This window comes from Pleurodeles waltl, chromosome 3_1 (genome assembly GCF_031143425.1).
Source record: "Pleurodeles waltl isolate 20211129_DDA chromosome 3_1, aPleWal1.hap1.20221129, whole genome shotgun sequence".
NCBI classification, from domain to species: Eukaryota; Metazoa; Chordata; class Amphibia; order Caudata; family Salamandridae; genus Pleurodeles; species Pleurodeles waltl.
In genome coordinates this window covers 641,101,333-641,118,129 of record NC_090440.1, presented here as the reverse complement: position 1 = coordinate 641,118,129, position 16,797 = coordinate 641,101,333, and the positions used below count along the sequence as shown (strand labels likewise).

Below are 16,797 nucleotides of genomic sequence, written 5' to 3'. Positions count from 1 at the left end.
TAATGGTATCTTTTAGTCTGTCTTAACCGAGTTGCTTCTTACCCCATATCCTCAACAGTACTTGGCCTATTTTACAGTCAAGAATTAAAATGTGCAAAGCTTATGCTTTAGCACTGAATGTAATTTGTTTGAAAAAGTATATGAGATGTCAATGAGGGAAATGGAGTAATGGCGGGTCGGTGCTTAACAGAGACTTAGAGCTGTTTAAAAGGAAACGTCCCATTGAATCACTGTAGCATTCACCTTTCCCCCAGCTTAGCTGGCATCAAAGACAATTCCAAATCTTAAGGGATCTGCTACTTAAAAGGTACACAGTTCTCAACTTACTTTCCACTTTTTCTGTTCTGAAATTATCCCGATCACCTATGTAATTAGTGTTGTTACTGAAAATAAACCATTGCATTAATTATGTGAAACCCTCTAAATTATTGATATAATTAATGCTCTCAAATATTAATATTAATAATGCTTAATATCATTTTTAAAGAATGAACTTTTCTTCACGTATTCTTTCTTCATAGAAAGGGCTAATTCAGCCCAATTGGAATGTCGGTTCAATTATTATAAATAAATACACTGGCTGGTTTAGGTCAACTAAAATGAATCATATTTCAGCAGTTGCTGAATACAGAAGTGAAAGCTTTGTAAACTTTGGGAATATAGAAGAGACATTCATGGTAGAACCAGGGGGTATTATGCCTAAAACTTGGTTCTGGTTTTTAAATTAAATATACATTTGATTTAATTTAAAAATGTATTTACATTGCATGTTCTTCATTTATAGAGGCTGTACATCAGCACTGGTATGAGGCCACTGCATTTTGAGGATGTGAACTACTTAAAAGTAGTCCACACTCATACATTGGCATTAATTCCTATTTTAAAGTGTTTTTTTTATGTGTATGGCCCCCAACCAACGCACTCTCTGCATGTTTATGCCCGAGTCTATGCCCAGGCCCCTGATCATCAGTTGTTCCCCATTACTCCCCTTTTGCCCAACACCCCATTGCATATTGCTCTCAGTTATTTGTTTTTAAATTCTTTTTCTTTTTGAGGGTGCAGAAACTCCTAAGTGATAATGTACTGTTTGCATTCTTTTTTGTGCTCAAACAAACATAATTTTGGTATTTTTTTATTTTACCGTTCTAAAATGACAATCTACAATGTTTGAGGGGTATATAATTGATCAAAAAAAACTGGCCACTGGTGTTTTAGATGCATGTGTTTTATGCACATATGTTAACACATCTACACACAGTTGAGTACATCGTAGCCACCCACAAATTAAGCTATTACAAAAAAAGGGCTGCCATGGGCTAACATGCATTGCGCATACAGCACATGCCTCCAGACTCACGAAGGCCCATTTCAGCTTTTTAAATTTCACTGTTCTGGCATTGCGACAGTCATGTGAGAATGATAAAATAAAAGGCATCGGCAAAGCCAACACATTGGTATTTGCCTGATAAAGAGAGGACCTGTTGGCTTTACCAGTACTGTTTTTGTTGTTGTTTCAGTTACACAAACTACACCTAGTACTTCCATTTCTACCAGCTCTGGAAGTTCTCTCTCTTCTACAAGATCTACAATCTCCTCTACAGGCACTGGAAGGAGTACTCCTTCTTTGACAAGCATAAAGAGTACTCCTGCTTCTACTACCACAGCCAGCATGACATCGACATTGTCAAGTGGTAAGAACAAGTCATTTGTTTATTCTAAATTCTTTATAACTGCTTTTGTGTCCACAGTTAGATTTACATATTTGCCTGCTTGTGGTTGGAGCAGAAATGTTTCTCTTAGTACAAAAGATCTGTTTTCAAATATTTAAAATGACTGTCAAAATCCTTTTGTTCTTTTCAAAAACTATGGTTTGCATGCATATAAGGCTCTTATTTCAACCAACAACCATTGTCAATTGTAAACAAAACAACCTCAATAATTCCCAAAATACATCTGCTTTGTTTCTGGAGCTGCATTTTAGGACATTTCGAGTTGAATAGAGGACCATGCAGAGGTGATACACACTAGTTTTGTGCTCGTATAATGTCTTGATGGAGGAGAATCCAGGACCTTTGCTCTGGGCTAGCAATATTACAGTACGCCTCTGCTAATAGCATCTTTTAGTCAGTCTTAACCAAGTTGCTTCTTAGCCCACATCCTCAACAGTACTTGGCCTATTTTACAGTCAAAAATTAAAATGTGCAAAGCTTATGCTTTAGCACTGAATGTAATTTGTTTGAAAAAGTATATGAGATGTCAATGAGGGAAATGGAGTAATAGCGGGTCTGGGCTTAACAGAGCCTTAGAGCTGTTTAAAAGGAAACATCCCATTGAATCACTGTAGCATTCACCCTTACCCCAGCTTAGCTGGCATCAAAGACAATTCCAAATCTTAAGGGATCTGCTACTTAAAAGGTGCACAGCCCTCAACTTAGTTTCTACTTTTTCTGTTCTGAAATTATCACGATCTCCTATGTAATTAGTGTTGTTACTGAAAATAAACCATTGCATTAATTATGTGAAACCCTCTAAATTATTGATATAATTAATGCTCTCAAAATTAATATTAATAATGCTTAATATCATTTTTAAAGAATGAACTTTTCTTCACATATTCTTTCTTCATAGAAAGGGCTAATTCAGCCCAATTGAAATGTCGGTTCAATTTATACAATAAATACACTGGCTGGTTTAGGTCAACTAAAATGAATCATATTTCAGCAGTTGGTGAATACAGAAGTGAAAGCTTTGTAAACTTTGGGAATATAGAAGGGACATTCATGGTAGAACCAGGGGTTATTCTGCCTTAAACTTGGTTCTGTTTTTTAAATTAAATATACATTTGATTTAATTAAAAAATGTATTTCCATTGTATGTTCTTCATTTATAGAGGCTGTACATCAGTACTGGTATAAGGCCACTTCATTTTGAGGATGTGAACTATTTAAAAGTAGGCCACACTCATACATTGGCATTAATTCCTATTTTAAAGTGTTGTTTTTATGCGTATGGCCCCCAACCAATGCACTCTCTGCATGTTTATGCCCGAGTCTATGCCCAAGCCCTTGATCATCAGTTGTTCCCCATTACTCCCCTGTTGCCCACCACCCCTATGCATATTGCTCTCAGTTATTCTTTTTTTTCATTCTTTTTCTTTTTGAGGGTGCAGAAACTCCTAAGTGGTAATGTACTGTTTGCTTTCTTTTTTGTGCTCAAACAAACATAATTTTGGTATTTTTTTATTTTACCGTTCTAAAATGACAATCTACAATGTTGGAGGGGTATATAATTGATCAAAAAAAAACTGGCCACTGGTGTTTTAGATGCATGTGTTTTATGCACATATGTTAACACATCTACACACAGTTGAGTACATTGTAGCCACCCACAAATTAAGCTATTACAAAAAAAGGGCTGCCATGGGCTAACATGCATGCACATGCATTGCAAACACAGCACATGCCTCCTGACTCACGAAGGTCCATTTCGGCTTTTTAAATTTCACTGTTCTGGCATTGCGAAAGTCATGTGAGAATGATAAAATAAAAGGCATCGGCAAAGCCAACACATTGGTATTTGCCTGATAAAGAGAGGACCTGTTGGCTTTACCAGTACTTTTTTTTTGTTTCAGTTACACAAACTACACCTAGTACATCCATTTCTACCAGCTCTGGAAGTTCTCTCTCTTCTACAAGATCTACGACCTCCTCTACAGGCAGTGGAAGGAGTACTCCTACTTTGACAAGCATAAAGAGTACTCCTGCTTCTACTACCACAGCCAGAACGACATCAACATTGTCAAGTGGTAAGAACAAGTCATTTGTTTATCCTAAATTCTTTATAACTGCTTTAGGGTCCACAGTTAGATTTACATATTTGCCTGCGTACGGTTGGAGCAGAAATCCTTCTATAAATACAAAAGATCTGTTTTCAAGTATTTAAAATGACTGTCAAAATCCTTCGTTCTGTTCAAAAACTATGGTTTGCATGCATATAAGGCTCTAATTTCAACCAACAACCATCGTCAATTGTAAACAAAACAACCTCAATAATTCCCAAAATACATCTGCTTTGTTTCAGGAGCTGCATTTTAGGACATTTCGAGTTGAATAGAGGACCATGCAGAGGCAATACACACTAGTTTTGTGCTCCTATAATGTCTGGATGGAAGAGAATCCAGGACCTTTGCTCTGGGCTAGCAATATTACAGTACGCCTCTGCTAATGGTATCTTTTAGTCAGTCTTAACTGAGTTGCTTCTTAGCCCATATCCTCAACAGTACTTGGCCTATTTTACAGTCAAGAATTAAAATGTGCAAAGCTTATGCTTTAGCACTGAATGTAATTTGTTTGAAAAAGTATATGAGATGTCAATGAGGGAAATGGAGTAATGGCGGGTCGGTGCTTAACAGAGACTTAGAGCTGTTTAAAAGGAAACGTCCCATTGAATCACTGTAGCATTCACCTTTCCCCCAGCTTAGCTGGCATCAAAGACAATTCCAAATCTTAAGGGATCTGCTACTTAAAAGGTACACAGTCCTCAACTTACTTTCCACTTTTTCTGTTCTGAAATTATCACGGTCACCTATGTAATTAGTGTTGTTACTGAAAATAAACCATTGCATTAATTATGTGAAACCCTCTAAATTATTAATATAATTAATGCTCTCAAATATTAATATTAATAATGATTAATATCATTTTTAAAGAATGAACTTTCCTACCCAATTCTTTCTCCATAGAAAGGGCTAATTCAGCCCAATTGGAATGTCGGTTCAATTTATACAATAAATACACTGGCTGGTTTAGGTCAACTAAAATGAATCATATTTCAGCAGTTGCTGAATGCAGAAGTGAAAGCTTTGTAAACTTTGGGAATATAGAAGGGACATTCATGGTAGAACCAGGGGTTATTCTGCCTGTTTTTTTAAATTAAATATACATTTGATTTAATTAAAAAAAGTATTTCCATTGTATGTTCTTCATTTATAAAGGCTGTACATCAGTACTGGTATAAGGCCAATGCATTTTGAGGATGTGAACTAATTAAAAGTAGTCCACACTCATACATTGGCATTAATTGCTATTTTAAAGTGTTTTTTTTATGCGTATGGCCCCCAACCAACACACTCTCTGCATGTTTATGCCCAAGTCTATGCCCAGGCCCCTGATCATCAGTTGTTCCCCATTACTCCCCTGTTGCCCAACACCCCATTGCATAATGCTCTCAGTTATTTTGTTTTTTATTGTTTTTCTTTTTGAGGGTGCAGAGACTCCTAAGTGGTAATGTACTGTTTGCATTCTTTTTTGTGCTCAAACAAACATAATTTTTATATTTTATTATTTTACCGTTCTAAAATGACAATATACAATGTTGGTGGGGTATATAATTGATCAAAAAAAACTGGCCACTGGTGTTTTAGATGCATGTGTTTTATGCACATATGTTAACATATCTACACACAGTTGAGTACATCGTAGCCACCCACAAATTAAGCTATTACAAAAAAAAGGGCTGCCATGGACTAACATGCATGCACATGCGTTGCGCACACAGCACATGCCTCCTGGCTCACGAAGGCCCATTTCGGCTTTTTAAATTTCACTGTTCTGGCATTGCGACAGTCATGTGAGAATGATAAAATAAAAGGCATTGGCAAAGCCAACACATTGGTATTTGCCTGATAAAGAGAGGACCTGTTGGCTTTACCAGTACTTTTTTTGTTGTTGTTTCAGTTACACAAACTACACCTAGTGCTTCCATTTCTACCAGCTCTGGAAGTTCTCTCTCTTCTACAAGATCTACAACCTCCTCTACAGGCACTGGAAGGAGTACTCCTTCTTTGACAAGCATAAAGAGTACTCCTTCTTCTACTACCACAGCCAGCTTGACATCGATATTGTCAAGTGATAAGAACAAGTCATTTGTTTATCCTAAATTCTTTATAACTGCTTTAGGTTCCACAGTTAGATTTACCTATTTGTCTGCTTGTGGTTGGAGCAGAAATGTCTCTCTTAGTACAAAAGATCTGTTTTCAAGTATTTAAAATGACTGTCAAAATCCTTTTGTTCTCTTCAAAAACTATGGTTTGCATGCATATAAGGCTCTTATTTCAACCAACAACCATCGTCAATTGTAAACAAAACAACCGCAATAATTCCCAAAATACATCTGCTTTGTTTCTGGAGCTGCATTTCAGGACATTTCGAGTTGAATAGAGGACCACGCAGAGGCGATACACACTAGTTTTGTGCTCGTATAATGTCTGGATGGAGGAGAATCCAGGACCTTTGCTCTGGGCTAGCAATATTACAGTACGCCTCTGCTAATAGTATCTTTTAGTCAGTCTTAACCAACTTGCTTCTTAGCCCATATCCTCAACAGTACTTGGCCTATTTTACAGTCAAGAATTAAAATGTGCAAAGCTTATGCTTTAGCACTGAATGTAATTTGTTTGAAAAAGTATATGAGATGTCAATGAGGGAAATGGAGTAATAGCGGGTCGTGGCTTAACAGAGCCTTAGAGCTGTTTAAAAGGAAACGTCCCATTGAATCACTGTAGCATTCACCTTTCCCCCAGCTTAGCTGGCATCAAAGACAATTCCAAATCTTAAGGGATCTGCTACTTAAAAGGTGCACAGTCCTCAACTTAGTTTCTACTTTTTCTGTTCTGAAATTATCACGATCTCCCATGTAATTAGTGTTGTTACTGAAAATAAACCATTGCATTAATTATGTGAAACCCTCTCAATTATTAATATAATTAATGCTCTCAAATATTAATATTAATAATGATTAATATTATTATTAAAGAATGAACTTTTCTTCACAGATTCTTTCTCCATAGAAAGGGCTAATTCAGCCCAATTGGAATGTCGGTTCAATTTATACAATAAATACACTGGCTGGTTTAGATCAACTAAAATGAATCATATTTCAGCAGTTGGTGAATACAGAAGTGAAAGCTTTGTAAACTTTGGGAATATAGAAGTGACATTTATGGTAGAACCAGGGGTTATTCTTCCTTAAACTTGGTTCTGTTTTTTTAAATTAAATATACATTTGATTTAATAAAAAAATGTATTTCCATTGTATGTTCTTCATTTATAGAGGCTGTACATCAGTACTGGTATAAGGCCACTGCATTTTGAGGATTTAAACTACTTAAAAGTAGTCCACACTCATACATTGGCATTAATTCCTATTTTAAAGTGATGTTTTTATGCATATGGCCCCCAACCAACGCACTCTCTGCATGTTTATGCCCGAGTCTTTACCCAGACCCCTGATCATCAGTTGTTACCCATTACTCCCCTGTTGCCCAACACCCCATTGCATATTGCTCTCAGTTATTTGTTCTTAAATTCTTTTTCTTTTTGAGGGTGCAGAAACTCCTAAGTGGTAATGTACTGTTTGCATTTTTTTTGTGCTCAAACAAACATAATTTTTGTATTTTTTATTTTACCGTTCTAAAATGACAATCTACAATGTTGGAGGGGTATATAATTTATCAAAAAAAATTGTCCACTAGTGTTTTAGATGGATGTGTTTTATGCAAATATGTTAACGCATCTACACACAGTTGAGTACATTGTAGCCACCACACAAATTAAGCTATTACAAAAAAAGGGCTGCCATGGGCTAAAATGCATGCACATGCTTTGCAAACAAAGCACATGCCTCCTGACTCACGAAGGCCCATTTCGGGTTTTTAAATTTCACTGTTCTGGCATTGCGACAGTCATGTGAGAATGATAAAATAAAAGGCATCGGCAAAGCCAACACATTGGTATTTGCCTGATAAAGAGAGGACCTGTTGGCTTTACCAGTACTTTTTTTTTTGTTTCAGTTACACAAACTACACCTAGTACATCCATTTCTACCAGCTCTGGAAGTTCTCTCTCTTCTACAAGATCTACGACCTCCTCTACAGGCACTGGAAGGAGTACTCCTACTTTGACAAGCATAAAGAGTACTCCTGCTTCTACTACCACAGCCAGCATGACATCGACATTGTCAAGTGGTAAGAACAAGTCATTTGTTTATCCTAAATTCTTTATAACTGCTTTAGGGTCCACAGTTAGATTTACATATTTGCCTGCTTGTGGTTGGAGCAGAAATGTTTCTCTTAGTACAAAACATCTGTTTTCAAATATTTAAAATGACTGTCAAAATCCTTTTGTTCTCTTCAAAAACTATGGTTTGCATGCATATAAGGCTCTTATTTCAACCAACAACCATCGTCAATTGTAAACAAAACAACCTCAATAATTCCCAAAATACATCTGCTTTGTTTCTGGAGCTGCATTTTAGGACATTTCGAGTTGAATAGAGGACCATGCAGAGGCGATACACACTAGTTTTGTGCTTGTATAATGTCTGGATGGAGGAGAATCCAGGACCTTTGCTCTGGGCTAGCAATATTACAGTACGCCTCTGCTAATAGTATCTTTTAGTCAGTCTTAACCAAGTTGCTTCTTAGCCCATATCCTCAACAGTACTTGGCCTATTTTACAGTCAAGAATTAAAATGTGCAAAGCTTATGCTTTAGCACTGAATGTAATTTGTTTGAAAAAGTATATGAGATGTCAATGAGGGAAAGGGAGTAATAGCGGGTCTGGGCTTAACAGAGCCTTAGAGCTGTTTAAAAAGAAACGTCCCATTGAATCACTGTAGCATTCACCTTTACCCCAGCTTAGCTGGCATCAAAGACAATTCCAAATCTTAAGAGATCTGCTACTTAAAAGGTGCACAGTCCTCAACTTACTTTCTACTTTTTCTGTTCTGAAATTATTATAATCTCCTATGTAATTAGTGTTGTTACTGAAAATAAACCATTGCATTAATTATGTGAAACCCTCTAAATTATTGATATAATTAATGCTCTCAAATATTAATATTAATAATGCTTAATATCATTTTTAAAGAATGAACTTTTCTTCACAGATTCTTTCTTCATAGAAAGGGCTAATTCAGCCCAATTGGAATGTCGGTTCAATTTATACAATAAATACACTGGCTGGTTTAGGTCAACTAAAATGAATCATATTTCAGCAGTTGCTGAATACAGAAGTAAAAGCTTTGTAAACTTTGGGAATATAGAAGGGACATTCATGGTAGAACCAGGGGTTATTCTGCCTGTTTTTTAAAATTAAATATACATTTGATTTAATTAAAAAAAGTATTTCCATTGTATGTTCTTCATTTATAAAGGCTGTACATCAGTACTGATATAAGGCCACTGCATTTTGAGGATGTGAACTAATTAAAAGTAGTCCACACTCATACATTGGCATTAATTCCTATTTTAAAGTGTTTTTTTTATGCGTATGGCCCCCAACCAACACACTCTCTGCATGTTTATGCCCAAGTCTATGCCCAGGCCCCTGATCATCACTTGTTCCCCATTACTCCCCTGTTGCCCAACACCCCATTGCATAATGCTCTCAGTTATTTTTTTTTTTATTGTTTTTCTTTTTGAGGGTGCAGAAACTCCTAAGTGGTAATGTACTGTTTGCATTCTTTTTTGTGCTCAAACAAACAGAATTTTTGTATTTTATTATTTTACCGTTCTAAAATGACAATATACAATGTTGGAGGGGTATATAATTGATCAAAAAAAACTGGCCACTGGTGTTTTAGATGCATGTGTTTTATGCACATATGTTAACATATCTACACACAGTTGAGTACATCGTAGCCACCCACAAATTAAGCTATTACAAAAAAAAGGGCTGCCATAGACTAACATGCATGCACATGCGTTGCGCACACAGCACATGCTTCCTGGCTCACGAAGGCCCATTTCGGCTTTTTAAATTTCACTGTTCTGGCATTGCGACAGTCATGTGAGAATGATAAAATAAAAGGCATTGGCAAAGCCAACACATTGGTTTTTTGCCTGATAAAGAGAGGACCTGTTGGCTTTACCAGTACTTTTTTTTTTGTTGTTTCAGTTACACAAACTACACCTAGTACTTCCATTTCTACCAGCTCTGGAAGTTCTCTCTCTTCTACAAGATCTACAACCTCCTCTACAGGCACTGGAGGGAGTACTCCTTCTTTGACAAGCATAAAGAGTACTCCTGCTTCTACTACCACAGCCAGCTTGACATCGATATTGTCAAGTGGTAAGAACAAGTCATTTGTTTATCCTAAATTCTTTATAACTGCTTTAGGATCCACAGTTAGATTTACATATTTGCCTGCTTGTGGTTGGAGCAGAAATGTCTCTCTTAGTACAAAAGATCTGTTTTCAAGTATTTAAAATGGCTGTCAAAATCCTTTTGTTCTCTTCAAAAACTATGGTTTGCATGCATATAAGGCTCTTATTTCAACCAACAACCATCGTCAATTGTAAACAAAACAACCTCAATAATTCCCAAAATACATCTGCTTTGTTTCTGGAGCTGCATTTTAGGACATTTCGAGTTGAATAGAGGACCATGCAGAGGCGATACACACTAGTTTTGTGCTCGTATAATGTCTGGATGGAGGATAATCCAGGACCTTTGCTCTGGGCTAGCAATATTACAGTACGCCTCTGCTAATAGTATCTTTTAGTCAGTCTTAACCAAGTTGCTTCTTAGCCCATATCCTCAACAGTACTTGGCCTATTTTACAGTCAAGAATTAAAATGTACAAAGCTTATGCTTTAGCACTGAATGTAATTTGTTTGAAAAAGTATATGAGATGTCAATGAGGGAAAGGGAGTAATAGCGGGTCTGGGCTTAACAGAGCCTTAGAGCTGTTTAAAAGGAAAAGTCCCATTGAATCACTGTAGCATTCACCTTTACCCCAGCTTAGCTGGCATCAAAGACAATTCCAAATCTTAAGAGATCTGCTACTTAAAAGGTGCACAGTCCTCAACTTACTTTCTACTTTTTCTGTTCTGAAATTATTATAATCTCCTCTGTAATTAGTGTTGTTACTGAAAATAAACCATTGCATTAATTATGTGAAACCCTCTAAATTATTGATATACTTAATGCTCTCAAATATTAATATTAATAATGCTTAATATCATTTTTAAAGAATGAACTTTTCTTCACAGATTCTTTCTTCATAGAAAGGGCTAATTCAGCCCAATTGGAATGTCGGTTCAATTTATACAATAAATACACTGGCTGGTTTAGACCAACTAAAATGAATCATATTTCAGCAGTTGGTGAATACAGAAGTGAAAGCTTTGTAAACTTTGGGAATATAGAAGGGACATTCATTGTAGAACCAGGGGTTATTCTGCCTTAAACTTGGTTCTGTTTTTTAAATTAAATATACATTTGATTTAATTAAAAAATGTATTTCCATTGTATGTTCTTCATTTATAGAGGCTGTACATCAGTACTGGTATAAGGCCACTTCATTTTGAGGATGTGAACTACTTAAAAGTAGTCCACACTCATACATTGGCATTAATTCCTATTTTAAAGTGTTGTTTTTATGCGTATGGCCCCAACCAACACACTCTCTGCATGTTTATGCCCGAGTCTATGCCCAAGCCCCTGATCATCAGTTGTTCCCCATTACTCCCCTGTTGCCCACCACCCCTATGCATATTGCTCTCAGTTTTTTTTTTTTCATTCTTTTTCTTTTTGAGGGTGCAGAAACTCCTAAGTGGTAATGTACTGTTTGCTTTCTTTTTTGTGCTCAAACAAACATAACTTTTTTATTTTTTTATTTTACCGTTCTAAAATGACAATCTACAATGTTGGAGGGGTATATAATTTATCCAAAAAAACTGGCCACTGGTGTTTTAGATGCATGTGTTTTATGCACATATGTTAACACATCTACACACAGTTGAGTACATTGTAGCCACCCACAAATAAAGCTATTAGAAAAAAAGGGCTGCCATGGGCTAACATGCATGCACATGAATTGCAAACACAGCACATGCCACCTGACTCACGAAGGCCCATTTCGGCTTTTTAAATTTCACTGTTCTGGCATTGCGACAGTCATGTGAGAATGATAAAATAAAAGGCATCGGCAAAGCCAACACATTGGTATTTGCCTGATAAAGAGAGGACCTGTTGGCTTTACCATTACTTTTTTTTTTGTTTCAGTTACACAAACTACACCTAGTACATCCATTTCTACCAGCTCTGGAAGTTCTCTCTCTTCCCCAAGATCTACGACCTCCTCTACAGGCACTGGAAGGAGTACTCCTACTTTGACAAGCATAAAGAGTACTCCTGCTTCTACTACCACAGCCAGCACGACATCGACATTGTCAAGTGGTAAGAACAAGTCATTTGTTTATCCTAAATTCTTTATAACTGCTTTAGGGTCCACAGTTAGATTTACATATTTGCCTGCTTGTGGTTGGAGCAGAAATCCTTCTCTTAGTACAAAAGATCTGTTTTAAAGTATTTAAAATGACTGTCAAAAACCTTTGTTCTGTTCAAAAACTATGGTTTGCATGCATATAAGACTCTTATTTCAACCAACAACCATCATCAATTGTAAACAAAACAACCTCAATAATTCCTAAAATACATCTGCTTTGTTTCTGGATCTGCATTTTAGGACATTTCGAGTTGAATAGAGGACCATGCAGAGGCGATACACACTAGTTTTGTGCTCGTATAATGTCTGGATGGAGGAGAATCCAGGACCTTTGCTCTGGGCTAGCAATATTACAGTACGCCTCTGCTAATGGTATCTTTTAGTCAGTCTTAACCGAGTTGCTTCTTAGCCCATATCTTCAACAGTACTTTGTCTATTTTACAGTCAAGAATTAAAATGTGCAAAGCTTATGCTTTAGCACTGAATGTAATTTGTTTGAAAAACTATATGAGATGTCAATGAGAGAAATGGAGTAATGGCGGGTCGGTGCTTAACAGAGACTTAGAGCTGTTTAAAAGGAAACGTCCCATTGAATCACTGTAGCATTCACCTTTCCCCCAGCTTAGCTGGCATCAAAGACAATTCCAAATCTTAAGGGATCTGCTACTTAAAAGGTACACAGTCCTCAACTTACTTTCCACTTTTTCTGTTCTGAAATTATCAGGATCACCTATGTAATTAGTGTTGTTACTGAAAATAAACCATTGCATTAATTATGTGAAACCCTCTAAATTATTAATATAATTAATGCTCTCAAATATTAATATTAATAATGATTAATGTCATTTTTAAAGAATTAACTTTCCTACCCAATTCTTTCTCCATAGAAAGGGCTAATTAAGCCCAATTGGAATGTCGGTTCAATTTATACAATAAATACACTGGCTGGTTTAGGTCAACTAAAATTAATCATATTTCAGCAGTTGCTGAATACAGAAGTGAAAGATTTGTAAACTTTGGGAATATAGTAGGGACATTCATAGTAGAACCAGGGGTTAATATGCCTAAAACTTGGTTCTGTTTTTTAAATTAAATATACATTTGATTTGATTAAAAAATGTATTTCCATTGTATTTTCTTCATTTATAGGGGCTGTACATCAGTACTGGTATAAGGCCACTGCATTTTGAGGATGTGAACTACTTAAAAGTAGTCCACACTCATACATTGGCATTAATTCCTATTTTAAAGTGTTTTTTTTATGCGTATGGCCCCCAATCAACGCACTCTCTGCATGTTTTTGCCCGAGTCTATGCCCAGGCCCCTGATCATCAGTTGTTCCCCATTACTCCCCTGTTGCCCAACACCCCATTGCATATTGCTCTCAGTTATTTTTTTTTAAATTATTTTTCTTTTTGAGGGTGCAGAAACTCCTAAGTGGTAATGTACTGTTTGCATTCTTTTTTGTGCTCAAACAAACATAATTTTTGTATTTTTTTATTTTACCGTTCTAAAATGACAATCTACAATGTTGGAGGGGTATGTAATTGATCAAATAAAACAGGCCACTGGTGTTTTAGATGCATGTGTTTTATGCACATATGTTAACACATCTACACACAGTTGAGTACATCGTAGCCACCCACAAATTAAGCTATTACAAAAAAAAGGGCTGCCATGGGCTAACATGCATGCACATGCGTTGCGCACACAGCACATGCCTCCTGACTCGCGAAGGCCCATTTCGGCTTTTTAAATTTCACTGTTTTGGCATTGCGACAGTCATGTGAGAATGATAAAATAAAAGGCATTAGCAAAGCCAACACATTGGTATTTGCCTGATAAAGAGAGGACCTGTTGGCTTTACCAGTACTTTTTTTGTTGTTGTTTCAGTTACACAAACTACACCTAGTACTTCCATTTCTACCAGCTCTGGAAGTTCTCTCTCTTCTACAAGATCTACAATCTCCTCTACAGGCACTGGAAGGAGTACTCCTTCTTTGACAAGCATAAAGAGTACTCCTGCTTCTACTACCACAGCCAGCATGACATCGACATTGTCAAGTGGTAAGAACAAGTCATTTGTTTAGACTAAATTCTTTATAACTGCTTTAGGGTCCACAGTTAGATTTACATATTTGCCTGCTTGTGGTTGGAGCAGAAATGTTTCTCTTAGTACAAAAGATCTGTTTTGAAGTATTTAAAATGACTGTCAAAATCCATTTGATCTGTTCAAAAACTATGGTTTGCATGCATATAAGGCTCTTATTTCAACCAACAACCATCGTCAATTGTAAACAAAACAACCTCAATAATTCCCAAAATACATCTGCTTTGTTTCTGGAGCTGCATTTTAGGACATTTCGAGTTGAATAGAGGACCATGCAGAGGCGATACACACTAGTTTTGTGCTTGTATAATGTCTGGATGGAGGAGAATCCAGGACCTTTGCTCTGGGCTAGCAATATTACAGTACGCCTCTGCTAGTAGTATCTTTTAGTCAGTCTTAACCAAGTTGCTTCTTAGCCCATATCCTCAACAGTACTTGGACTATTTTACAGTCAAGAATTAAAATGTGCAAAGCTTATGCTTTAGCACTGAATGTAATTTGTTTGAAAAAGTATATGAGATGTCAATGAGGGAAATGGAGTAATAGCGGGTCGGGGCTTAACAGAGCCTTAGAGCTGTTTAAAAGGAAACGTCCCATTGAATCACTGTAGCATTCACCTTTCCCCCAGCTTAGCTGGCATCAAAGACAATTTCAAATCTTAAGGGATCTGCTACTTAAAAGGTACACAGTCCTCAACTTACTTTCCACTTTTTCTGTTCTGAAATTATCACGATCTCCTATGTAATTAGTGTTGTTACTGAAAATAAACCATTGCATTAATTATGTGAAACCCTCTAAATTATCTATATAATTAATGCTCTCAAATATTAATATTAATAATGCTTAATATCATTTTTAAAGAATGAACTTTTCTTCACAGATTCTTTCTTCATAGAAAGGGCTAATTCAGCCCAATTGGAATGTCGGTTCAATTTATACAATAAATACACTGGCTGGTTTAGGTCAACTAAAATTAATCATATTTCAGCAGTTGCTGAATACAGAAGTGAAAGATTTGTAAACTTTGGGAATATAGTAGGGACATTCATAGTAGAACCAGGGGTTAATATGCCTAAAACTTGGTTCTGTTTTTTAAATTAAATATACATTTGATTTGATTAAAAAATTTATTTCCATTGTATTTTCTTCATTTATAGAGGCTGTACATCAGTACTGGTATAAGGCCACTGCATTTTGAGGATGTGAACTACTTAAAAGTAGTCCACACTCATACATTGGCATTAATTCCTATTTTAAAGTGTTTTTTTTATGCGTATGGCCCCCAATCAACGCACTCTCTGCATGTTTTTGCCCGAGTCTATGCCCAGGCCCCTGATCATCAGTTGTTCTCCATTACTCCCCTGTTGCCCAACACGCCATTGCATATTGCTCTCAGTTATTTTTTTTAAAATTATTTTTCTTTTTGAGAGTGCAGAAACTCCTAAGTGGTAATGTACTGTTTGCATTCTTTTTTGTGCTCAAACAAACATAATTTTTGTATTTTTTTATTTTACCGTTCTAAAATGACAATCTACAATGTTGGAGGGGTATGTAATTGATCAAATAAAACAGGCCATTGGTGTTTTAGATGCATGTGTTTTATGCACATATGTTAACACATCTACACACAGTTGAGTACATCGTAGCCACCCACAAATTAAGCTATTACAAAAAAAAGGGCTGCCATGGGCTAACATGCATGCACATGCGTTGCGCACACAGCACATGCCTCCTGACTCGCGAAGGCCCATTTCGGCTTTTTAAATTTCACTGTTCTGGCATTGCGACAGTCATGTGAGAATGATAAAATAAAAGGCATCAGCAAAGCCAACACATTGGTATTTGCCTGATAAAGAGAGGACCTGTTGGCTTTACCAGTACTTTTTTTGTTGTTGTTTCAGTTACACAAACTACACCTAGTACTTCCATTTCTACCAGCTCTGGAAGTTCTCTCTCTTCTACAAGATCTACAATCTCCTCTACAGGCACTGGAAGGAGTACTCCTTCTTTGACAAGCATAAAGAGTACTCCTGCTTCTACTACCACAGCCAGCATGACATCGACATTGTCAAGTGGTAAGAACAAGTCATTTGTTTAGACTAAATTCTTTATAACTGCTTTAGGGTCCACAGTTAGATTTACATATTTGCCTGCTTGTGGTTGGAGCAGAAATGTTTCTCTTAGTACAAAAGATCTGTTTTCAAGTATTTAAAATGACTGTCAAAATCCATTTGATCTGTTCAAAAACTATGGTTTGCATGCATATAAGGCTCTTATTTCAACCAACAACCATCGTCAATTGTAAACAAAACAACCTCAATAATTCCCAAAATACATCTGCTTTGTTTCTGGAGCTGCATTTTAGGACATTTCGAGTTGAATAGAGGACCATGCAG

General features: G+C 36.4%; 1 protein-coding gene across 1 annotated transcript in view; it reads left to right on the top strand.

Moving 5' to 3' along the window:
- LOC138284407 (mucin-2-like) overlaps positions 1–16,797 on the top strand; it is a 1,933,778-nt gene that overhangs the window by 1,161,213 nt on the left and 755,768 nt on the right. Inside the window, exons 46-52 of the mRNA XM_069223144.1 lie at positions 1,518–1,691; positions 3,632–3,805; positions 7,850–8,023; positions 9,957–10,130; positions 12,069–12,242; positions 14,185–14,358; positions 16,303–16,476. Coding sequence (XP_069079245.1) covers positions 1,518–1,691; positions 3,632–3,805; positions 7,850–8,023; positions 9,957–10,130; positions 12,069–12,242; positions 14,185–14,358; positions 16,303–16,476 — 1,218 coding nt within the window. The remainder of the gene's footprint in view (positions 1–1,517; positions 1,692–3,631; positions 3,806–7,849; positions 8,024–9,956; positions 10,131–12,068; positions 12,243–14,184; positions 14,359–16,302; positions 16,477–16,797) is intronic.